This window comes from Sorex araneus, chromosome 3, assembly GCF_027595985.1.
Source record: "Sorex araneus isolate mSorAra2 chromosome 3, mSorAra2.pri, whole genome shotgun sequence".
Lineage (NCBI taxonomy): Eukaryota > Metazoa > Chordata > Mammalia > Eulipotyphla > Soricidae > Sorex > Sorex araneus.
Window position 1 is genome coordinate 182,054,878 of NC_073304.1, and position 25,318 is coordinate 182,080,195.

General features: G+C 53.7%; 2 protein-coding genes across 4 annotated transcripts in view; both read left to right on the plus strand.

Annotated features, from left to right (window-relative positions):
- MAML2 (mastermind like transcriptional coactivator 2) overlaps nt 1-10,071 on the plus strand; it is an 89,198-nt gene extending 79,127 nt beyond the window's left edge. Inside the window, exons 3-5 of the mRNA XM_055133763.1 lie at nt 4,203-4,364; nt 6,323-6,434; nt 7,038-10,071. Of these exons, the coding sequence (XP_054989738.1) occupies nt 4,203-4,364; nt 6,323-6,434; nt 7,038-8,074 (1,311 nt within the window). The 3' untranslated portion in view covers nt 8,075-10,071. The remainder of the gene's footprint in view (nt 1-4,202; nt 4,365-6,322; nt 6,435-7,037) is intronic.
- A 9,723-nt stretch (nt 10,072-19,794) lies between these two features.
- Nucleotides 19,795-25,318, plus strand: part of MTMR2 (myotubularin related protein 2) — a 31,197-nt gene continuing 25,673 nt past the window's right edge. For 2 of the 3 annotated variants that reach the window (XR_008629354.1, XM_055133454.1), the window contains exon 1: nt 19,795-19,992. Coding sequence is in view for 1 of the 3 variants with exons in the window: in XM_055133454.1 (XP_054989429.1) it covers nt 19,913-19,992 (80 nt within the window). In the remaining 2 variants the exon portion in view is untranslated. Of the gene's footprint in view, nt 19,993-22,259; nt 22,338-25,318 lie in introns of all 3 variants that reach the window. The other variant, XM_055133455.1, reaches the window with a different exon arrangement.

Here is a 25,318-nt window from a genome sequence, read left to right on the forward strand (position 1 = left end):
TCTGCTGAAACGGTTCCTGTCTCTGAAGGCTGTGATCGGCACCTTATTCATTTGAATATTTTCTTAGGTGCCTTGACTTGACTTATGGCTCACAATATGTTCCAGGCAGACTGTTCCAACTCCACATACTTCACCAGATCTGCGGTAACCCCTCTGTCCCCAGGCTAGGCCCCTCGCACCACACCCCCCAGCTCCCACTAAGCAGACTTGGTCCTGAGAGACTCTGTCAGTCCATGGCCAGTGGCTGTTATTTCTCCCGTCCCACTGTGCTTCTCCACCCGCTCCATCCGCAGTCCCTGGAGACTGCTAGATCTTCGAGCTGCTGTGTCCAGGCCAGGCTCTTGTGAATGGTGCTCCAACGACACAGGAAAGGAAATCCTTCCGAATTAACACTTTCTGCTCTTGGGGACACAGCAAGAAATGGAACTCCTGAGGTGTGTAGGTGAAACTGAGGCAGAATGCCTCATGGCCCACTGATCTTAAGTGATTCAGTGATGTTGGCAAAGAGAACAGGAGCCAAATCAAACACATGGGATCTCAGACAGAAAAGTTTCTCCGCTGTGAAAGAAATGATGACGAATAAAGAGAATAAAGACACCCTGTGGAGTGGGAGGAAACGCTCATATCCAAGATTTATAAAGCACTCATGGTGCTTAGCGGCCAAGAAACTACCTCAACACAAATGGAGAAAGGAGCTGAACAGACACTTATTCAGAGAAGACACACAAATGGCCAACAGGCGTATGAAAAATACCCTTCATCGCCCATCGTCAGGGAAACTCGAGCATCATTGAGCTGTTGCTTCACACCCCTGAGCCCGGCACATGACAAGACTGGGAGCAGTGGCTGCCGGCGGGATGTGGGAGTGAAGGAGACTCACAAACTGTGGGGGACACGCCACTCACTGTAGAGGCATCATCACTCACCGTGAAGGGATCATCATCACTCACTGTGGAGGATCATCCATCACTGTGGAAGGTCGTCACTCACTGTGGGGGATTGTCACTGACTGTGGGGGCATCATTACTCACTAGGAGATCATCACTCACTGTGGGGGATCTTCACTCACTATAAGGGGATCGTCACTCACCGGGGTGTTGTCACTCACTGTGGGGGATCGTCACTCACTTCGGGGGATAATCACTGTGTGGGATTGTCACTCACTGCAGGGGATCATCACTCATTGTGGGGGGTCAACAGTCACTGTGGGGGATCATCATTCACAGTGGGGGAATCATCACTCACTGTGAAGGGATCGTCACTCACTGGGGTGTTGTCACTCACTGTGGGTGGTCATCACTCACTGTAAGGGGATCATCACTCACTGGGGGATCATCACTCACTGTGAGAGGATCATCACTCACTGGAGTGTTGTCACTCACTGTGGGTGGTCGTCACTCACTGTAAGGGGATCATCACTCACTGGGGGATCATCACTCACTGTGAGGGGATCGTCACTCACTGGAGTGTTGTCACTCACTGTGGGTGGTCGTCACTCACTGTAAGGGGATCATCACTCACTGGGGGATCATCACTCACTGTGAGAGGATCATCACTCACTGGAGTGTTGTCACTCACTGTGGGTGGTCGTCACTCACTGTAAGGGGATCATCACTCACTGGGGGATCATCACTCACTGTGAGAGGATCGTCACTCACTGGGGTGTTGTCACTCACTGTGGGTGGTCGTCACTCACTGTAAGGGGATCGTTACTCACTGGGGGGTCATCACTCACTGTGGAGGATCACCACTCACTGTGAGGAGATTACCACTCACTGTGAGGGAATCGGTACTCACTGTGGGGAATCATCATTCACTGTGGGGAGATCATCACTCACAGTGAGGGGATCGTCACTCACTATGGGGGGATGTTGCCTGGTCCAGCCTCTGTGGAGAGCAGGATGGCGACTTCCCACAGCATTAAGCATTGAGCTCCCATATTTGCCATGTCTTTAAGGGCCTCTGAGATGGTGTATCCCAGACAGACACTCCGGCCGAGCCTGCACTCTGCCATTGGCTGCTGAGATTGGCACCTTCCGTGGGCAGCTGCTTTTCCATGCACTCAAGCAAACTAGTTAGTGCCTTGCTCGGCTACTATCAGCTCGGCACCAGCACTGGGGGAGGGCCGATTCTGTTTGTGAAACTGGACACTTTTCAGAAGGCCACCCAGACTGGCTTTGAGGGAAGGGTTTCACGCAGGGGGCATGAACCTTGACCCTTGGCTCCCTTTCTTGATAGGGGCTTGTTGGCTGATGGGGACCCTGTAAGGAAGTCTTAGTTTTTCCTGGACAGGCACTGAGGAAGTAAAGTGGCACCCCGGGAAAGTCTGCTGAGCTCACATGTCAGCATGCACACATGTCACAGCATGCACACAACATGGCACACACACATTTCAGCACACACACACAGCACGGATGCATACAGCATGGCGTGCACACATCCCAGTATGCACATGTCACAGCATGCACAAACATCACAGCACACTCACATCACACCATGCACACACACACATCTCAGCATGCATACACAGCACGGCACGCACATAGCATGGCATGTCCACATCACAGTAGCAACATGTCACAGCACATGCACACACACGTCTCAGCATGCACACACAGCATGGCACACACACCACAGAATGCACACACAGCATGGTACACACATCTCAACATGCATGCACACATCACAGTCTGCACATTATGTATGTCACAGCATGCACAGATATTACAGCAAACACCACAACACACACACATCACAGCACACACATCTCAGCACATACACACACACACTGGGCTTGAGTTTGTCCCACCTTCCCACCACCCTGTTGTCCTTCCAGGGAGAGTCTGTGGAGGGAGAATAGGTGACTCCGTTAAGGCGAGCCGCACGCACGCTGCATGTCAGCAGAGAGAGGCTCAGCACAGCCAAGCCATCACAGCAGAGCATATTTTTCTTTCAAAATATTTGATGTATGAAGTTTGCACAACATCTTGGCAGTGACAGCCGGCCTGGGGAAAGAGGTGTCATGCTTCCTGCTAACATAAGGGCGCCTCAGTCATGAGCTGAAAGAATGTGCATGCCAGGCATGGGTCCGAGGCCGGCTCTGCCTCTGTGCATGTGGGGGCCGCTGCAGCGAAGGCGGATCCCCTGAGTGAGGCACTGACACCCGGGGCCTCATACACTGAGCCCTGGGCCCTGTTGACTGCCCTGAGTCCCGAGTGGGTGTGGGTGCAGGTGCTGGCACCAGGCGTGGGGCCTGGTGGGCCTCAGACATGCTCACGGGAGGCAGGGAGGCAGCAGCACACACCGACTATTGCCCATGAGCAGGAGGGCATGTGGCTGTATGAGAGCTGAGCTGTGACCTGGACCTCACGTGCCCACTGGAGCCAGGGGGGAGTGGCGGTCACTTAGTTCACATGGCAAACGCCTCCTCTGTGGCTAGCCTGGCTGTCGCAGACAGGGAAGCAGAAAGAAGTGAAGGGGATCAGTCCTGGCTCCTTAGGCCTGTCGGTCACCGGTGTGGTCCCCAGTGATGTGCCACTGCCCCGAGAAATCGTGGCAGTGAGCGAGGCAGGGACCAGCTGAGCCTGCTCCCATGCAGGCGCCCAGGTGGGAGAGGGGGGCTAGTGTCCACCCAACTGGCACACTGTGCCTGTCTCCTGCCCAACAGCATCCCTGTGCCTCCCACATTATGGCGTTCCCAGGGGCCAGTGAGCAGGAGACACTGGCCAGTGACCCTCGGCTCCTGGCTGTGATAGCCTTGAGCTAGCCGGGCTCCACTCTCAGAAGGGGGCCACCTGGTCTCACTCCACAGGGTCTGAGACATCCTGCAGTCAAGGTGCTGGGTCGACTCTGGCTCAATTCTCTCGCTCCTTCCACTCCAAGCCCGAGACAGTGGGGTCCGGGCCATCCCCAGGCCTGCAGGCAATCTCCTGGGACAGCAGGGCAGAGCCGCTTGCTTCTGAGCCCGGAGAACTTGGCCACAGGCAGCCACGGCTGTCCCCTCCTGGGCTCCATATGTGCTACTTGGAAAGCGGAGCTGCCATCCCCAGTCTCGTGGCAGCTTTGTGGCATTGTGCCCAGGAGCTGTGTCCTGTCCGTGGTGACGCCTCCCTGGGTTTGCCCCAACAGGATACAGGGTGTCGGCCTCTGCTCGGGCTCCATGGCATATGGCCCATGCTCACGTGGCCTCTTTCTCTTCCCAGGAGCAGCAGACCTCTGCCATTACCCCGAGCTCCGGCCCTGGCCCTGCTGGCAGCTTCCTGAGCTCCCAGCTGATGCAGCAGCTGGTGGGCAAGAAGCAAACCGCACAGAGGCCGCTGGCTGAGCAGAAGCTGCTCCTCCCCACGCAGATGCTGGTGGACACGGTCAGCACTCTCCCTCCCCATCCCGGGACCCCCGCAGTCCCTCCTTCCACCCCACTTCCTGCCGGTATTTCCCTGCCACTTCTCTAACTGCTCCCTGTGAAGAGCATGAGGATCAGGAGGTACAGGAAAGTCCAGGAGTCACCAGCTGCTGGACAGCTGGCCTGTCCTCTCCCGCCTGCACCCAGTGAAGGAATGTCCTGGACTGCCCATGTGGCACAAGGTGCCAGTGTCTCTCCACGGCATGAGGGGTGGGCTCTAGCCAGTGCTTGTCCAAGCCAACCCGATGGATGAAAGGGTTTTCAGAGTCAGCATGAAGTTTCAGAACCAAGACTGGCCTTTCGGAGCACGGCCTCTCTGAACTGGGGTGTTTTTGGAGAGATCTGAGATTTTAGGGCTTGGGTCAAACCAGAGAGGGTTTCTTGAGCCACTTTTCCCTTTGTAAACCAGTGCTTCATAGCAGGCCATGCGTCAGCTCCCGACTCCTTCACGCGGGGCTCCCAGAACTGTGTTTCATGTGAGTTACTTGGTTCCCTGGAAGCCCGGGAGTCTTTCAAGTTTGTATTTTCACATGGAATCGGGAATTTGAGTCCATTTGCTGCTGTTTTAAGGCCACTCTCTCCCATGTCTGCTCCACTTGAAAGGTCCAAACTGTGATGGGAAATGGAGGGTCCTGAGACTTATGGAGCCCGACCCCACCCTGTCCCGCCCCGCCCCACCAGCCCTCAGAAGCGGCTCTCCTGGGATCACCCTGTCTTCCACCTTCCATGTTGATAAACTTCAGCCCTAAACAGAGGCTGCTGTGGGATCACAGGGAAGTGGCTCCCTGAGCCCAACACACACAGGGCCTGGGATTGGAACAGTGGGGCCAGTGGCTAGCCTAGCCAGAGCCCCTGTGATGCTGTGATTCACTCCAGGTGAGGCCACACACACAGGCACTCACACACTCACACACTCCCAGACAGGGCAGGCCCCTGTCCCCTAGCTCCTGTGTCCCCAGCCCCTGTCCCCCAGCCCCATATGCCTAGTCTTGTCCCCCAGCACTATATGCCCAGTCCCATCACCCAACCCCTGTGCCCCCACCATCCCCCTGCTGTAGACATCCCAGTCCCCTCTTCAGGTCCAACGTGTGCCTCACTCCATCCCCCAGTGACCCCCAAAATCTGCACCCAGGTCCTGCTGCCCCCAGGTCCCTGTACTGGGCAGATGTGGCTGCAGACCCTGACAGGAGAACATCCCCTGCAGGAGCGGAAGCCTCAAGGTTTGACCCCTGGGTCCGTGCTCCCTCAGGCACTGCCAGGGGCAACTCCCGAGCCCTGAGCCTGGACTAAGCCCCAGTGTCAGCAGCGTGACCCCAGGGCCATAAAACAAAGCAGGAATGTCCCATCTCCTCTCTGAGCTCCCATGCCCATGTGTTCTAAAAACCCGAAAGAATCGCCGAAGTCGGGGACCACAAGGTGTCTTGGGTGCAGAGATGTAAAACCAGAGGTGCTGGTATAGGGCAAGGAAGTGCTGCGCTGGGCGCTCAGAGACGTCTCTCTCCAGGGGAAGGTACCCCTGCACCACAGACTCCCCTGACCCCTCCAGTGCGGGGGTTGAGGGGTCTGACTTGGCAAATGCAAACACGGATCACCCCACTCTGGCTTTCCCTGAGGTCCATTGGCAGGGTGGTGGGGGTACTACAGAATAAACACAGATCCCCCCCCACACACACAGAGGCCACAGACTTTGGTTCCCACTGAGCCTAAGTACAAGGGAGAGGGGATGAGTGGGGTCGTGTGCAGGCCTAGAGCCCGGCCTTAGGGGTGGGGAGGGGCACAGGCCCAGCTCTGGGCTCACCAGGACTGCCCCCTGGCCATGCGCTCCCCTCTCTGCCCCCCTCTGCCCCCACCCCGCCCCCCTCTGCCTCCCCCGCCCCCTCTCCCCCCAGAACCCCCTGCTGAGTGTCCTTGTGTTCTCAGGAGAAGCTCGTTGCCCAGGACCAGATGAGCAGACATCTGTCCAGGCCGCCCCCCGACTACAAAGACCAAAGGAGAAACACAGGCAACATGTCATCAGGAGCCCCCTACCCCGGTGAGTGTCCCCAGACACAGTGTAGGGAGAGAGAAAAACCCCCCGCACCCTTCCAGAGCCCCCCAGAACCAGGTTGGGCCAGCTCCGGGCCAGGCAGACCCTCCTCTGTCCACTCACTGTGGCGCCTGTTCTGGATGGTCACCACTGTAGGCCACCTGCAGGCTCCAGGTAGGCCTTCCACACCATCTCAGTGGGTGGGGGTGGCCCTGCAGGGACCACCTCCCTTGGTGGCCACCTCCTCCCAGATACTGGGGACAGCACCCCCTCCCACCAGGGCAAGAGCCGATCAGCTAAGGCCAGAGCAAAGTGTTTGCTCCCCCACTTCCCTCTGACCACATGGGCACAGCGTCCTGCAGCAGCCCCTCCCTGGGTCCCTCGGGGCCACATCTGCATGGACAGCACCTTTGCTGTGACCCATCCCTCTGTGCCTGCCTCAGCAGCTCTTCCCCAGCATGTCCTTCATGATGGGCATCACAAGTCCCCAGCTGGTTTCATGTGTCTGGGAGCAGGTGTGTGGCTGTGGCAAGTGCCCTGCCACCCCTGGCCCGGGCTGTGTCCGAGAGAGGACACAGTTAGGGACTCACGAGCTTCTCCTCTCCCCAGGGCCCTCGCCCACCGTGAGCTCAAACTCCAGCCAGGCCTTGGCAAACCCAGTCTCCACACAGGCCCTCGGGACCCCCAGCCCCAGCCTGCTGACCCCGGCCCTCGGCGCCCGCCTGCAGCCTGGCTCCGCAGCTATTCAGAACCAGAACCAGAACCAGAACATGGGTGCCTTTGCCAGCCCGCCCTGCAGCCAGCCGGGCCAGTACAGCACCGAGGCAGGGATGGGTCGGTTGATACCGCAGAGGAACCTCCCGCAACTGGGGGTGGGCCCTGGTGGACCCCTGGCCCCCCGGCCCCCCACCTTGGCCCCGAGCACCAGCGGCAGCAGTGCCTTGTTTGCAGCCACTTGCAGCCAAGTGTCTCTGGGCACTTCACCGCAGCCAAGACTGAGTCTTCCCCATGGCACGGCTGGCCTGGCCCCCCAGCGGGCGACACCCGAAATGCTGAGACCCCCCGCGACAGCCCCGCCCAGCTGGGCCTCACCCGGAACCCCAGCCAAACCACAGGATGCCCCGAAGCCTGCGAGCATCTGCTTCCCTGCAGTCACGCCTGCGGCTTATACCCCAAGTCGGTCCCTGCCGCAGGTCTCGGGGGGTCAGCAGTTTCCCTCGACAGCAGCGGCACCCCCCAACACTTTGGCACCAGTGGTACAGGCGAGACCCCTGAGCCAGGTGAGCCAGACGCTGAATGGGCCAGGTCTGGGGCCCCTCCGGAGTCTGAGTCTCGGGCCCAGCCCGCTGGGTGCTACAGCGTTGCCCGCGTTGAATCCGTCTGCTGCAGCCCTGGGCCAGGCGCCCCCTCAGGCCCTGAGTGCCGGCAGCTTCCTGGCACCCGGCCAGAGTTCCCGGCCTTGCCAGGGCCCCGAGCACGGCAGCCCCGAGCTGGCCTTTGACTTCCTCAGCCCGCAGACGGATGGCATGGGGCCGGCGCTGAACAGCGACGCCGACTTCATTGACTCCCTGCTGAAGACGGAGCCTGGAAACAGCGACTGGATGCGGGATATCAACCTGGATGAGATCCTGGGCGGCCCCTCGTGAGGGTGCGGGAGGGCCAGGGGCAGCTGTGCGGGGCCAGTCGAGCCCCCACACAGTGTTGCTGTGTGAAACGGCCTCTGAGTCCCCGCTTTCCCTGAAGCGAGGCAAACCATTGGGTGTCTGAGCCCTTGTGGGCCATGGCAGATCCTGCTGCCCTTCTGCACTCTGAGCTCGCCACTGTGGATGACACTTTGCCCTCGGCCATTGCTTCTCCTGACACCGCCAGGGCTGGCTGAGGGACCCCGAGGCTCAGTGGTGGAGACCCCAAGCCCTGGGTCCCCGTCTCCGGCATTGGCACACTCCCATGTGGGATTTATCTCTGCAGCCCGTCCTTACCCATTGTGGTATAGGCACGTTCCTGGATGCCTCAGCTCCACCCTGCAAAGCCCCAGCAACACCATGAGGGCTGCTGGAAAGGAGGCGTCTAGGCCCTCTGGCCGAGGCTGTCCAAGAGCTGTCAGCTGATACCCCCAAGTCTGGTCCTTCCTGCCCAGCTGGACAGGGGATAAGCAGATCAGACGCGGAGCACCAGGGCTGGCCAGGTTCTTGGCTGGGTCAGATCTTTACAGGACAGCAGGGCCGAGAGGGGACAGTCTGTGTGTCCTGGAGCAGGTGTGGGAGTGCAAGTGGCTGACCAAGCCAAGTGTGACCAGCAGACGCAGCTTCTTCACCCTCCACACACTGGGGCCCCTGCCAGCTGGACCATCCTCCTGGCTCTTCCTTCTGTCGAGACCGAGCACTGTGGGTGGGGTTTTGGTGTGTGAGCTCGTGTGCAAGGTGGAGGAGGTTTGTGCTGGGGGATAGCAGCAGAGTGAGTCCCTCTCACCGTCCTGCAGACTGAGGGGATGTGGTGCCCACCTTCCATCATGTAGAGGCCCACAGTGCTGTATTCAGAGGACAACCGAGGTCATTAGGAATCTTTCCCAGACCACACACTGGGACGTCTTTGGAGCCCCCTGCAGACCTCCTCCCCACCCCCCACGCCCACAGCCAACATCACTGGCCCGGACTCTCTCCCATACTAGCCTGTAAATATAAATAAAATAGTTGTTTTGTAAACTTTTGTAAAGAATATTTTGGTAGAAATACATAAACCATATTATTTGGGTTATATTTATACTATATGTGAAATAAATATACTATCAAAAGGTTTTATTTTATACGAGAAGTAAATCAATACCTTTTGTATGCTAACAAAGTTTTGTATAAGATGATGGTTTATTTTTAGCTCTATACTGAACACCAGTAAGTGGGAACTTTGAAACTATCAAGAGGCTTGTGAGATTTATTTGCTGAGACCTTCTGTAAGAAACATTCCAGGTTTCCGTCGTTCCTGCCCTCTCTCCACTCCCGTTTATTTTTCATTCCCATAATCGGTGTCTCATCTGATTCTCCTACTACGCACACCACATCGATTGGTCCCTGTATGTGTGCTCACCTGTGTTCCTGTGTCAACCATTTGGAAGACGTACGTACATGCAAATACTGCCTTCCTGGCCCTTCAGGGTCTGACATGTCTTCTGCCATCCCTGGACATTTGGTCCCTCTCCAGTGCCAGAGATAAGGCAGTCGAAATTGTCTGGGCCTCCTTCTGTCGTAATGTGAAATTTCATAATTAATGTTTATTTATTCAGCTATTCATTAAAACGCAGAATTCTTTGGGGAAATGGTGTTTAATTTCTGTTTCTCGGTTGCCTCTGGCCAAAGATGATGTCATATCCTAAAAGCTGAGATAATGACAATTGATAGACACATTTAAGCCCAAACTTTAGGATTTACGACTTACAGGTGGCTGGAGTCCACTCTGCCCTCTGTCCAAACAGCAGACCTCTTCATTGTCAGTTTATCACTCTGACATATTCTCCAGGAGGTGGAAGGAATTTTTCTTTTTTTTTTTTTTAAAAAAAAAATCAAAGGCTAGAAAGCAGTTTGGACAAATAAATCACTCTTGGCTCTGTGCTAAGCGGAATGAAAATAAATCGCTTCTCCACGTGAATGTGCTTCTGTTCCTCTCAGTGCTGTACCTGAGGTTCTCATCAGGGCTCACTGTGTGTCGTGTGGAATTGTTAAAAATAGTTTCACAAGCTCAGCAGCGGTTCTCTTGCAGGAAATCCTGCTTCCGGCCTCCGGCCACTGTGTGGCTGCATCCCGAGCCGCCGTGGGGGAGGGCTGGCTGGTTCCCGGGGAGCTCAGGCCGAATGCAGGCTCATGTCCCTTGCTGCAGTACGCGTGCAGCTGCTTCCTTTAAAGAAACCCTGCCGGGCCTCAGCCCAGGGACGCTCCCGGCCTGCTCAGGCCAGGTGAGCACGGCCTCTGGGCAGTTGCTGTGGGCTGTAGGGATGCAGAGGGCTCGGGCCCTGAAGGGACCTTCCTGCCCACCCCCCTCCTGTTGGCATTCATCAGCCTTCTCCTGGGCCCGTCTGGGAGCTTGTCTAGGGAAGAAGCCGGGGGACTCAAGACAAAGCAGGATGAAGAGAAGAGTTGGCCCAAGAGGACACTGGCGTGGAAGTGGACTGACCATACAGCTGGTGGGCTGCTGCAGTGACCTGGTCTGTTCGGGGAAAGTGCTGTGGGGATGCCATTCTCTCCAAGACACAGGCTGGGGTCCCCCATCATCCCCCCGCCCAGCAGTAAGGAGAGCTCTCAGAGCAGAGGGCCAGGCCAGTGCTTCCTCTGGTCACCCAGCTCTTACTCGGCCCTTTTGGCTTCTCCCGCCCAGGGAACTAGCCTGGCATGCAGGTACATCAGTGATGGGACAGTGGGTGTGCCTCAAGCTCCTCTCCGGGCCTCCCCAGGAGCACTGTTCTAGGAGATTGGTTCCTGGGAGACGGGCCCCTCTCAGCCTGGGGTGGCCTGCACTCATTCCAGGCCGAGCTTTTGAATCACAGACCTCACATTCTCATGCCTTCCTGGAGATGCGCATGCCACCAGCCAGGCTCTACAAGTCCCTGCAGGAAGGAGCCATGATGGGCACCTGGGGGTTACATGCCCCCTCCCCCCCACCTGCACCTTGCCATCCTGCCCACACCCGGGCACTGACTTGGGGAGACTCAAGCAAAGCTCAGGGTCTCAGCAGCAGAGACGTAAGCTCAGGAGACAGGACCCAGCACCCACATGGGTCACAGAAGACCCAGGTAGGTCTTGTGTCAACAAACCTAGAATGCCCTGGAAAGATGACAGCGAAGTGGCAAAGAACAGTCAGAGAGTGGCTGTCTCAGGAGGTGACTTCATGGCTGTCAGTGATGTGTGGGACAGACAGGAGTTTCTTCCTGGGGTGGGTGTGAGGGAGGAGGCCTGGCCTCACAGCAGCAGCACAAGTTCTTCCCAGCTGAGCTAACAGGGAGCTTTAGGTACTCATGACATTGGCTCTGGCCCGGCTACCTGCATGGTGGTGTTTGTTTCGGTGGACTGCGTATATTTCACCCAACAGTGGGTGCACTGGATAGATCATGTAGAGAAAGTAAGGCCGCATTTAGTCAGTCAGTCAGTCAGGCACAGGGATTACTCCTGGCTCTATGCTCAGGGTTAACTACTGATGGCTCAATCTGTGGTGCCAGAAATTGAACCTGGGTGGGCTGCATGCAAGGCAAGCACCTTACTTGCTGTACCAAGCAGTTGTGTGCAGGGGGAGGAGGGGTTCACCCCCGGCAGTGCTCAGGAATCATCCTCACAGTGCTTGGAGGACCATATGTGGTGCAGGGGACTGAATCTGGGTCGGCCGTGTGCAAGGCAAGTGCACTACCCACTGTATCGTCTGTCCAGCCCAACAAAGCAGTGTGTGTATTTATACAGTATCACTATATCACTGTCACTGTCATCCTGTTGCTCATTGATTTGCTCGAGTGGGCACCAGTAACGTCTCCGTTTTGAGATTTGTTACTGTTTTTGGCATATTGAATACGCCACGGGTAGCTTGCCAGGCTCTGCCGTGCAGGCAAGATACTCTGGGTAGTTTGCCAGCCTCTCCAAGATGGGCGGAGGAATTGAAACCGGGTCAGCCTCGTGCAAGGCAAATGCCCTACTGCTGTGCTATCACTCCAGCCCTTATACAGCATATACAAATATATAAGTATATACCCTTAATCAGTTCCATTTATAGCTAAGCAAACTTAAAACTTAGTTTGAAATTAAAATACAACTTTATGATTAATTGCTTAGTTTTACAAATTCAGTCCAGCAGCTTGCTCTATACACATTTGCAGAATAAGGTCATTTATTCCATAGAATTAATTTGTGAAGTGGGGTGATTATTAATACAATTTTTCAGATGATAATACTAAAGCAGGACATTAAGTAATTCAATGAAGAAATATCAGAATCAGATTTACTAAAACCATGCATTCAGTTCTACCATTTGACCACATATAATTATATGTCAAATCATTTCAAGCATTACAAGTACTTTAACTGACTATCTTAAACAAGTTATTACTGAACATAGATGGATTAATGTTAATTAATACATTAACAACATGTTGTTAATATATTAACAACAATATTAATACATTAACATATGCCACATGTATTACCTACTTCATAGTGGGTTTCTGTTACCTACTTCATAGTGGGAACTTATTTATTCAGTAAAATAAGCAGATTTATCACAAATTTAATTAAACTCAGAAACCAGGTTCAGGTTATCTCAAGTAAGTTGAGGTTATTGGTGGATAGTTGTATGACTTGTATAGTCAGTTCAGATTTAATGATAGGCAACTAAGGAGTGGAGACTACAAACTTTATCTGATTGATTAAAAAATGAAGTGAGTATTTCTATAGACTGGGATCCCATAGGACTAGAGTGATAGCACAATGACTGGAGCGATAACACAGCGGGTAGGGTGTTTGCCTTGCACTCGGCCGACCCGGGTTTGATTCCTCCGCCCCTTTTAGAGAGCCCAGCAAGCTACCGAGAATATCTCACCCACACGGCAGAACCTGGCAAGCTACCCGTGGCGTATTCGATATGCCAAAAACAGTAACAACAATTCTCACAATGGAGATGTTACTGGTGCCTGCTCAAGCAAATCAATGAGCAACAGGATGACAGTGACATATATACAAATATACAAGTATATAAATATCACTTGTATCACTTGTCAACCCGTTGCTCATCGATTTGCTCGAGCGGGTGCCAGTAACGTCTCCATTTGTCCCTGTTGCATGCTAGTGTATCACAATGGCATCTTCTCGCTCCGGGAACATGAAGAGCCTCAAAACATTCATTCAGGATCCTGATAACAATCTCATAGGTGGGCAGTCACACATTCTTTTGATGTCCCGTGGAATCCAGTCAGTAACAGCTCTAGTCCAGCGGTCATCTCCAAATTGCATTACATGTCCGGCCCATCTGATTTTCGACGCCTTGGCAAATGAGACAGTGTCTCTGATTCTTGATTGTCGATGGAAGTTGGAACTCTCTCACTTGAGTGAAGCGTGATATGACAAGCATAGCTCTTTCAATTCCTCTTTGGGATACCCGAATAGCGTTCTTATCCTGTTTTTGTAGGGCCGAGGTCTCTGAGACATATGTTAGTGCAGGAAGAATGGTGGAGTCAAAACGATATGCCTGGAGTTGCAGGTTCTTCATCCTCTTAACAACTTCTTTGAAACTCTTGAAGGCATTCCACGCCGTTCTCTTCCTCCTGCACAGCTCAGGTGCCAGGTCATTCATCATGTTTAGTTCTCAACCTAGGCACACATAACTATTCGGAGATGTTCATTCCATTGAGAGCAAATAGAACATCAGGAACTAGTCCGTTTCTCATGAACATAGTCTTCATGAGATTCAGCTGCAGTCCAATCTTTCCACAATCATGGTCAAAGTCGGCCAGCATTCATGTCACTTGGCTAATGTTTGGGGTTATTAGAACGATGTCATCAGTGAAGTGGAGGTGGTGTAGTTGATGACCGTCTATCTTCACTCCCATTCTTTCCCATTCCAATCGTCACATGATGGTTTCAAGGGTGGCACTGAAGAGTTTCAGTGAAATGGCATCACCCTGCCGAACCTTTACGTCGATGATCACTTCCTTGTAGAATGGTGAGATCCTGGTGGTGAATCCGTAATACAGCTCACGGAGGATCCTGATGTACTGAGTTTGAATGCCCTGTTTGGCTAGGGCTTTAATGACCACTTCAGTCTCAACAGAATCAAAGGACTTCTTTAAATCAATGAACGTTAGACAAAGCGGCATCTTGAACTCTTGCAAAACCTCAATGAGCTTGGGCACCGTGTGGATATGGTCAATCATGCTGAATCCTTTTCAGAACCCAGCTTGCTTGCATGGTTGTCCTTCATCTAGTTTTATGCCAATCCTGTTCAGGATGATTTGAATGAACAACTTGTAGATGATGAACAACAGGCAGATCGGGCGATAGTTGCCAATGTTGTGGATATCTCCCTTCTTGTACAACAGAACAGTCCTGCTGGTTTTCCACTGGGACAGAACCTTGCATTCAAACAGGTAGGTTGTGAAGAGCTGAGCCAATGTATTTACAAGTACTGGCGGCATATTCTTCAAGTGTTCAGGTCTCACCTTGTCTGGACCGGGTGCTGTACACTCCTTTACCGACAAAATGGCATGTCGGATTTTGGAAGGGAGAACCCTGGGAATGACATATCCATCCTATGGAATTTGGTATGTGGGCAGATGGATGTGGCTATTGAAGAGATCTGAGTAGAAGTCATAGATAACCTTTACCATTGCCCTTCTGGAAGATGTGATAGATCCATCAGGACGTCGGAGGGCAGTCATCTTGGTCTTATAGTTGGCGGAGGACAGGCAGGTATTGCGAATACTTTCCCTGGCTTCTGCCGCATTGGCCAACACTGCTGCTTTTCTCTCTTTGAGGTCTTCATTTATCACTTCTCTGCACAGCTTTGCAAGCTTGGATGTTAGCTTGTGATTGCCTGAGGCCTGTGCCAAACCACATTGGCGAATGAGCTCAAGAGTTTCTAAGATAGGTGTCTTTTTGTGGCTTTCTCTCTTTCATACATAAGTATATACATCCATATATAAATATATAGAACCCGTCTCATGTGTGCAAAGCATAACAAATCTTTTTGGTTTTGGGGGAGTCAGACTCAGGGATTACTCCTGGCTCTGTACTCAGGTTAACTACTGATGGCCTCATGGGGCCGTACATTCAATCCCTGGTGCCAGGAATTGAACCTAGGTTGGCTGCATTGATCCAGCCCCAACAAATTATTTTCAAATGCAATCAAAGTGTGCATTTAAAGGCAGAACGGGGAGTAATAAAGGGAGCACAGTTGGGAGCTTTGCCCTCAGAGTGCCTTGATTCCATTTAAACAGATCCAGGCCTTGCCATCAGGGACATAATCCATGAAGGGGATATCCTGGGGGTATCTCTGCCAGGGACAGGCTTGCCTGAATGGGTCTGAAGAGACGTCCTTGCTGTAAAGCTTTGGGGGATGTTTCATATGTAACCCAGCACTCTGGAAAGCTCGTGTCTCCTGGAAAGCCTGTTTCTGCTTTCTGACAGTGACAGAGCCCCTGGGCATTGCACAGTGTTTGATGATGGCTGCTCGGGGCCAAATCTGAAATTTTTTAACCTTTGGCATATTTGTTAAATCTTTGTTCTCAATCCTTGAATGTCCTTAGTGTACTTTAATCTTGAGTGACTCTTGTTAGAAACCATCTCGAGACCTATAAGGGAAAGGTAGAGCATTGGATAAATATTTATAAAAAGAAAATGTAGCCAAAGAGGGTTGTAGATTCCTTTATTCTAGAGAAAAGATGGATTTAGTCCAAATTCCTACTTTCTTTTTACCTATTTTTTTTTAAAGTTGATTCTCTCTGTTTAGACCTGTTTGAGATTTCCTAAAGAACCTGGTCTCAGTAAGAGATGAATTTATCGAAGCTGGAATTGTGGTCCCGGCCTTTGCTCCCCTCACCAGAGCATCCTCACGGTCCATGTGGCCTGTTGCTTTGCTCTCCATTCCCCTCCATGCTGCCTCACATACATACGTGAATTCCCTGTGCTGGAGGCAGGAGGCCTGAGGTGGATAGGGGCCCTGCACCAAGGGAATTCTTCTCCGTCTGTCTTTACCCCGATTACATCCCCAGAGTTTCTTTTTGATTAGTATTCAATTTGCATGGATTCCTTCAGCCTGTATGAATGATGTTTAACAAGAAGGCGTTGGGATGATGAAGCCAAGCTTTGGGTTTCAGACACAGAGATCCTGGGATCTATGTGGAGAACAGAAAGTATGAGGTTTTCAGGTTTGGGGCCACATCCAGCAATGCTCAGGGGTTACTCCTGGCTCTATGCTCAGGATTCACTCCTGGCAGGCTTGGGGAACCATATGGGATGTTGGGGATCGAACCTGGGTTGGCTATAATAATAGTTATAATATAATAATAATAATAGTTACAATAATAATAATAATAATAGTACTGTAATAGCTCATGCCTCAACTGTGAGATTTTCACCTGTTGTGTTTCACAGATGATACATATAGGGGATGGTAAATAATGAATAAAGTGGAAGCACTGTAGAGAAATAAATATCCATTTTGGATCTAACCAGTAAGGGGCAGCCTTCTAGAAGCTATTGGTGCTATGTTGCTATGGTAAGTACCATTTTTCCTTGTGATCAGATGGTGTTCTCAGGAGCAGTGCCCAACCAGATCAAGAATTTTCTTGGAATTATGGTGGGGATAAAAATAAATAAATAAATTAATTAATTAAAAAAAAGAATTTTCTTGGAGACACCTATGAGAATTCATTCCTCAATTTGTTTACTCAGTGCTCACTTTACCCCACACACTGTGCTGGGTGTCTGGGATGTGGCCAGACAAACAAGCATTCCTAGCTCGAGGGGCCAAAATCATAATGGAAAAAAATTAAATCAAGGAATATGACAAGCGGAAGGTGAGAAATGGTTTAGGCAAAAATAAGAAGCACGTGAAAGGTGAACATTTGTGCAACAATTCAAGGAGAGGTCATGAGCAAAGCTGTGGAGGCAGGACAGCATTGATATTAGGTTTAAAAAGTTGTTAGCAAAGATATGACTATGACAAGAAGGAGAGAACTTCAGGTCATTTCCACTCAATTTTACTTCCAGTTCTGAGTGTTTCTAAGTGAGGACAAATGGGTGTTGGTGAGTGCTCAAAACATACCCTCCTCATGAGGTCAAGGAAAGGCGGCTGCATGCCGGCTGTGAGTAGTGGGGGTTGGGGCAGGAATGTGGGGACAGCTTTGTGCGTAAGAGAAGGTCCATACACATCAGCATGGCATAAGACACCCCACATCAGGCCCTGGGAGTAGGTCCGAGCCTGGCAGTGCACACAGCACTAATCCATCAGGATGTAAATAAATCCATCTTTCCGAAGATGCTGGAAACCTGCTATCTGCTCCATACCACTCAGAGCAATCCATCAAGCTGCCTGAAAGAGCCATGCATGTGAAAACAAGGTCAATGAATCAAAGGAGCAAAGCTGCAGTCAGTCCTCCATGGTGTGGCTTAGCGACTGTGACCCACTGGAGACAGTGTAACTGACTCAATGTCAGAGCGGCAGCTGCTAGGTTAAATCACAATCAGAGATCACATTCTAAGAACATAAGAGATGAGTAGATTTAAATGGATATTGCTTCCTGTATTTCAGAGCAGTCAATCTATTGATGTTGTTTGACAGGTCCTCAAGAAAACATTTCGTGTTGGGGGTCTTCTCGGACCTTCCAGAGTCCAACAATGCCCGAGTCTGGCTCTACCTCTTGTGGATCCGATGGAGAGATACTGCTCATAGATGGTGTCCAGTATCACACTGGTAGGTTCAGTTCCTGTTCCTAGGAGTCTGGTGGCTTTGGCGTTAGAGAAACGATGCAGTACTTGCTCTGTGCCTGGCACCAACCCGAGGCCCATCAGACTTCTCTTAGAGGTGTGTGTGCACGTGGACACATGTCTACTGCATGTACATAGTGCATATGGGCACTGGCCTCTCTCAACTACTCTGAAGCACCATGAGCCTGTGAATCGCACTTCAATTTCTTTCACAGATATCTCTCAGGTGGGATTCCTGGATCATATGGTTGTTCTATTTCCCATTGTTGAAAGGAAACCATACTGTTTCCCACCATCTTATTCCCGTCCCCTCCCCCCAGCAGCACCCAGGGTTTCCCTGTGGATCCTTCATCTTCTGTCCAGGAGTTTTGATGCAGTCATGCTAGTGGATGTGAGAACCTTTTAGTGTTTCCATTTGCAACTTTATGTCCATCAGTAACTTTGATCTTTTTGCTGCTCTGAAGCCATCAGTCCAGCATCTTTGGAGAAATGTCTGGTCAAGTCCATTGCCCATAGGGCCAGTTGACTCTTCCAGGAGTTGATGTCTAAGTGTTCTTTTTGTATGCTGGCTATCCTTATAAGATAAATGATTTATTAAATATAATTTATTAAACATAAATTAAATATAATCTACTAATACGAATTAAATTAAAAGATAAGTGACTTGCATGGGATCTCTCCTACTAGTGTTGACACTCCCGTGCCTTTTGTGAAGCCTATCTCTCAACTCCCCCATGCAGTCCCATTTGCAATCACATCCAGGAAATCACTCAATCCCTGGTTCTTCTAGAAGATTTTTCTAAAAACATAAATTCCCAGAGCAGATTAAATGTGGCTTGAATTCATATTCTATCCTATCAAACATTTTTCAAAAGGTAATTGTCGGGGCCTGAGTGATAAGTCGAGCAGGGAGGGTGTTTGCTTTGCATGGATAGACCCGGGTTCAATCCCCGGAGTCCCATAGGGTCCCCGAGCACCGCCAGGAGAGATTCCTGACTGCAGACCCAGGAGAAACGCCTGAGCACCTCCGGTGTGACCCAGAATGCCAATAAATAAATAAATAAAACTAGAACTGTAGCACTGTCCTAACGTTGTTCATCCATTTGCTCAACGGGCACCAGTAACGTCTCCATTGTGAGCCTTGTTACTGTTTTTGGCATATGGAATATGCCACGGTAGCTTGCTAGGTTCTGCCGCTGGGCAGGATACTCTTGGCAGCTTGCCGGCTCTCTGAGGGACGAAGGAATTGAAACCGGTTGGCTGCGTGCTTTCTTTTCCTCTCTCTCTCCCCCCCCCCCCCCCCCCCCCTCTCTCTCTCTCTCTCTCTCTCTCTCTCTCTCTCTCTCTCTCTCTCTCTCTCTCTCTCTCTTTCTCTTTCTTTCTTTTTTTTACAAAATAGCCTCTGCATACATTTTAGGCCCCGTGCCCGAAGTGCCCTGACTCCCAGCCATCAGCAAAGTTCCTGCACCAAGTCCTCTGTCCTTCCCGTCCTCCGGGAAAGTCACCGCGGCTCCCCGCCCACTCCCAGCCCGCGCCTCCCTTCCTATCCCGTGGATCCTTGGCCCCTCCCCAGCCCTCCTGGTCCTAGTCATTTGTCCCCTTCGCAGCCCTCCCGGGCACATAGTGAGCGACGGACGCCGCCCAGGATCTGCCCCGCCGGCCGCGCGCCTCCTTCCCGGTCACAGGAGCAGGCGCGGGCACAAGGGCGCGGGTGGGTGGCGTGTTCTCGCCGCGAGGGGGCGTGTCCTCGTGCCGGCGTCGGGGGCGCGCGCGAGGGGCATGTCCTCTCGAGCGCGGGGGCGTGTCCTCTCCTCTTGGGGGCGTGTCCTCCCCTCTTGGGGGGCGTGTCCTCGAGCACGGGAGGCGTGTCCTCTAGAGTTTAGGGGCGTGTCTTTGGGCGCTGGGCGTGTCTCCGGGCCGGCGCCGGGCGCGCGCAGAGCATGCCGGGAGGACATGGCCGCTTCCGGCGCGCGGGCCGGGCCGCCCCGGGCCTGAGGCCGCCGCCCGCGCCTGCCCGCCGGGCCCCCTGACGCGGCCATGGACAAGAGCTCGAGCTGCGAGAGCCTCGGCCCCCCGCTGGCCGCCGCGCGGCCGCCCAGCGCCGACTCCCTGTCCAGGTCTGCGCCGGGACGGGGGGCGCCACGTCGCTGCGGGCAGACCGGGCAGGGGCGCGGCGAGCCCCGAGGGCCTCTCCCGCGCGACCCCCGGCTGCCCCCGCGACCTCGCGACCCCTGGCTGGCCCCTTCGCCCCGCGATCCCCGGTCGTCCCCGCGACCCCCGAGGCCCCTCGCCCCCGCGACCTCCGGCCGCCCCCTCGGCCCCGCGACCCCCTGCTGCCCCCGCTGCCCCCCGGCTGTCCACTCGACCCTGCGACCCCCGGCTGACCTCTTGCCCCCCGCGACTCCCGGCTGCCACCTCAGCCCCGCGACCCTCGGTTGCCCCCTCGGCCCCGCGACCCCGGGGCTGGCCGTGGCCACTGTCCCCTGGTGCTCGCGCCTTTTGGGCCGTCGGTGGCCGCGTCTGGGAGAGGAGGCGGCGTGTGCGGACGCCGGGTTCGGGTCGGGTTGGGGTGGGGTTCTGGGCGTGTCCCGCAGCCCGGTTCTGGGAGCCTCGCGGGGTGATCGCTGCCCGCTGGTCGGAACCGTGGGGGGCGAGCTGGCCGCAGGCCCGGGGCCCGTGGGCGCTACCTTCCGGCGGGTGTCACAGATGGAATTAGTGGTCGAGGTGTCTGCTGGCTCCTCCCGATAGTCCAAGGGGCCCTCTCAAGCGACCTGGCAGTGTTCTGGAGATTACAGACAAGCAGTGTCCGTTGTGGCCCTGCGCGCCCCGCTTGGCACCCCAAGGCCCTGTGGTTCTGCTTCTTCCCAGGCCCCTGGGCCCGGGCAGGGGCGTGGGTGGGGAGGGTGATTCTGGGAGGGTTCCGGGGAGGGCTTTGGGTGGGACTCGGCGGAGGGGTCTGGGGAGGATGTCCCTGCAGCTGCCCTGGCCTGCTCTGCCCGAGCCTGGTATCTCCCCCAAAGGTAGTGGGCGCATTCCCCCAACGGTCACTCCATAGAGTCCGCTCTCCCGGTGGCCCCTTTCTCTGTGGTCACGCCCAGTGGTTGTTGCGCCCTCACTAATTCTACCTGATTAGGGCCTGGAGAATCGGAGCTGGAGCTTCCCTGGGAACTTCCGGCGCTCACGGGCGCTTGAAGGGAATTTGTTCTGGTTTCCTGCGTCCTGTCCGTGCGGTCGCAGCATCCAACTAGGAGAGGGCCACGGGGTGCCTCTGGCGTCCCCGCGCAGCGGTGAGGAATACCATGCGGTGCGGAGTAGTTGGCCTGTAAGGTGTCAGAATGACAAATTTCTGCTGAGCATAACTCCGGGGAATAGGGTCCCTGGATAGGTTCTGTCCCTGCACTTTAGGGAACAAGACTTTGTTGCTAAGCTTTCTTTGTAAGTACTTCGGTAGCTACTTTGTAGCTAACTTTGTAACTACTCCTGTTTTGTTTTGGTTGGAGGGCCGCGTCCGGTTGCGTTGAGGGATTTCTCCTGGTTCTGCGGGCAGGGATCCCAACTAGATGTTTTGTGACCATATGGGGTGCCAGGGGTTGAACCCAAGTGGGAGCGTGCAGGGCAGACCTGCCTGATGTACAATTATAGCTCTAGCCTCTGTCACTGCTCTTCAGCAAGACTTCAGATTTAGAACTGCAGGTGTCGATTTGTCAGTGTAAGGCTTCCTGTGGCTCCGCCTCGGTGGTCTGATTCCCGCCGTTTCCCACCATTGCTGCAGCTGGGCAGGCTGCATGACTGTCCACTTCTGTGGCCTCGCTCTGCCAGTCTTGCTCTGACACTATGTCAGCTCAGACGTGGGGCTGCTCCACGTTTTGCCTCTGAGGTCAGCACAGGTTCAGGCTGCTGGGCCGCTGGCCAGAAACAGACACCAGGCCTTGCTCAGTTCCATCCCGCACGGCAGGTGCTTTTCTGCAGTGGTGCCTCTGTTGAGAACCGCTTGTGTCCCGCCATCGCTCCTGAGAAAATTCACTTCAGAGCCCTGGGTTCTGGTCTTGCAGGCATGCTTGGCCCAAGTGCTCTGGGCTCTGCCTGGGGCTCAGGGAAGCCCCGGCATAGGCACACAGGGTGGGACAAGGAGACTCAGAGGTTCTGCACTGGGAAGAATTTCCTCCAACTTAAAATGACTTTTTTTTTCAATGCGTTGAAGAGGAAAGCTCCATTTTTGTTCAGGACGGGCTCCACGTTTTTGGCCATCAGATAACGCGTGAATCAAGCAAAGCAGAGGCATGTAGCGAGGCTTCCCTCCCCCATGCTGTGCGAGTCATCTGAAACCCTTCCTGTGTGCCTGGGAGTGTCGGCCCACCCTAAGTGCCTTTGTGTTTGTTTGCAGTTAATGTGGTAAGAGCCACTGACATTTGAAGATCATCAGAAGTGAAGATAAAAGATAAAACATCTCAAAAATTTTAATGTAAGTGAGTGGGGGAATAGTCCCATGGACTCAGTGAGTGTCGTGCCAAGCCCACATGCGTGGCTTACTATCCATCCTGTGCCTTGGCCCGGCTCCTCTCTCCCTTTGTCCTCTACCTTCTCGGTGCTCCATCCCCGGGTGTGCAGGCGCAGATTCTGGGCGTGCTTCATCCAAGTCTCCCTCACGTGTGTGCTGGTGGTTTGTGGATCCAGCCACCTCACATGATCACACAGCGCTTTGGTCGGTTGTTGTGTGGACAGGAATGACGAATGAATGGGTGGACAAAGGGCCATCCGCTGCCACGGCTCAGTGGGGTTCCATAGTTCCTGCTGAGAGGAGGGCAGCTCTGACCAGCCGCCAAGATCTCAGATCGGGAAGCAGGAAGCTGCCCCACAGCCCTGCAGTCGCTGTGTGGTGCCTGCATTTCTGCTCACCTTTGAGGCGTGAGCAGTTCCTGGATGAACCCTGCTCAGTGCGGCCTGTGTGTGCTTTGTGCACTGGGCCGCCACCTCTGTAGTGACACATTTGAGTACGTGAGCTCAGAGCAGACTGCCATGATCACACAGTGACCTCTGGGTGCTCCCTTGGGCCTGGGACCTGCCGCCTGCTTGCAGTCAGCAGGGGTGCTGTCTGGGCATTGCTCCATGCTGCTTGCTGGAGACCGTGCCCTTTGGTTGTGGCGCTTGGATACAGCTGACTGCAAGATAGCCAGAAGCAGCCTGTGGTGCCGGGGCTTGAAGAAAGCAGAGCTGTGCGTGCAAGGAGTTCCATAGATGGAGCTCAGGGCCACAGTTGGCCAGCAGGCACTCTTAGCCTCCGATATCTGGCCGTCTCATTATACTTCTGGATTCTGGATGAGCTGTCTGATCTTTCTGGCCAGAATCCGTGATCCAGAGCAGGAATAAAATGGTGTCTGCTGTCCTCACTGCACGATGGTCGGGACCTGGATATAACAGTCGATGGCAATGGGACCCATGAGAGACAGCAGATACCCGTGTTTCTCGCGCATGCAGCAGACATTATCTTGGCTTATATATTAGCTCCTATTCTCAGGAAATGATTTCTTGAGGCATAAGAATTGCCATTTTAAGTCAGGAAGTAGAAGATAATTATAGGATAGTTTTGTTCATGCAATATAAATAGCTGAAGGAATTGAAGCAGAGAAACAGCAAAACTAACTTGTTGACTCCATGGAAGCGATGGTGGTTTACCAGAAGGTAGGCGTGTCCTGGGGAGGACAGGGTGAAGGTGTTCCTTGGTCACCCGCACCTCAGCGAGTGTTCACACAGCCTAGGGGCTCAGCTATCTCTCTGAAATTTGTAGCAGTTAAAATAACCAGAGAGAACTAGAGTGAGCCAAGGCTAAATTAAAGAAACAGTCTCCCCCACTTTGTAGCTGAGGGAAGTGCAGCTCTGCAGCCTTAGGGTCTGACGTGGCCACACAGCAGTAGAAGCAGAATTCAGGGCCCCAGACTCCAGCACAGAGCTGCTCACTAATGCCACAGAGATGTGTCGAAGAGACTTTGACGCGCAAAAAGGGTGCTAGTTGTAAGGGTCTGTCACTTAAAAAGTTCACGTGAAAAAGAGACATTTTATGCCTCCTCATATGGACAGAAGAAAAAGATAGAAACAAACAAAAAAAAAGGAGTCTTAGTTTTCTGGCTTGGGGTTTACCAACCCCCTCATCGGGTACCTGTAGAACTAGTACAGTCTCTGAAGGTGTGACCCAGCGTCCTACCTCAGATCTGAATTTTCCCCTTTGCAGGGTAGAAAGAGAAAGCTTTGTGTGCCCTTTCCTGCCATGGACAAGTGGATGTCTTGTCCACTGAGTTCCTGGAGATTCAGATGCCACTTCTCTGTATTGATGTTGTACAGAGGTTGTGTCTCATGCCCAAAGGCTGTAGATCCATGAAACCATTTTCTTGGAAAAACCTAAGTATGTGTCTAGGGAGTCCCTCAACTGGCTCTGTGGTGTCATTTGTTGGCAGTGGTTTGTCGAGGTGGCACATACCTGGCATTGCCCGGCTCCCTCTGTTTTACCAGGATGCAAACCATTGCCGTGGGTAGCAGGTACCTTAGCCCTGTCCTCTCCTGCCCTGCAGTGTTCCCTGTTCCCTTCCTCTGCCCTGCAGTGCCCCCTGCACCCTCCCTCTGCCCTGCAGTGTTCTCTGTTCCCTCCCTCTGCCCTGCAGTGCCCTCTGCGCCCTCCCTCTGCCCTGCAGTGCCCCCTGTACCCTCCCTCTGCCCTGCAGTGTTCCCTGTTCCCTCCCTTGCCCTGCAGTGCCCCCTGCACCCTCCCTCTGCCCTGCAGTGCCCCCTGCACCCTCCCTCTACCCTGCAGTGCCCCCTGCACCCTCCCTCTGCCCTGCAGTGCCCCCTGCACCCTCCCTCTACCCTGCAGTGCCCCCTGCACCCTCCCTCTGCCCTGCAGTGCTCCCTGCACTCTTCCTCTGTCCTGCAGTACCCCCTACTCCCTCTGTTCTTTTGCCCCCTGCTCCCCCCCCTCTGCCCCAGGTGCCCCCTGCTTCCTGCCTCTGCCCAGGGTGGTGTCCTGTTAATAGAGAGTGCAGAGTGCAGGGGGCACCTGTCAGGCTGGTCTTTACTCTATGTGGGGTGCCATAGTGAGTGACACCCCTCCTGTCTCCACATCTGTGCTTCTGCAGGGTCAGCAGTAGCCACTGTTCAGTTCAGCTGCACTGAGGTGAGATCACTTCCCCCCAGGTGCCCAGGAGGGAGTCCCTGGAGACTCACCGTTAGTCCCAGTTGGAAGGGGAAGTTTTGTTCTGAGAAACTTGCTGGGCACTTTGAGGGGATGGGGCTTGGGGTTGTGCCTCCTTTCCCACCTGCCCACAGGACCCTCATGTGCTCCAGGATTATTCACCCTCAGGTTCCCTATTAACCGTTTCTCCGCAGCCTGGGCTTCAGACTTGCGATGATGTTGCCAGGTAGTCTGCCCTGGGTGGAAATATATTGAAAATAAAA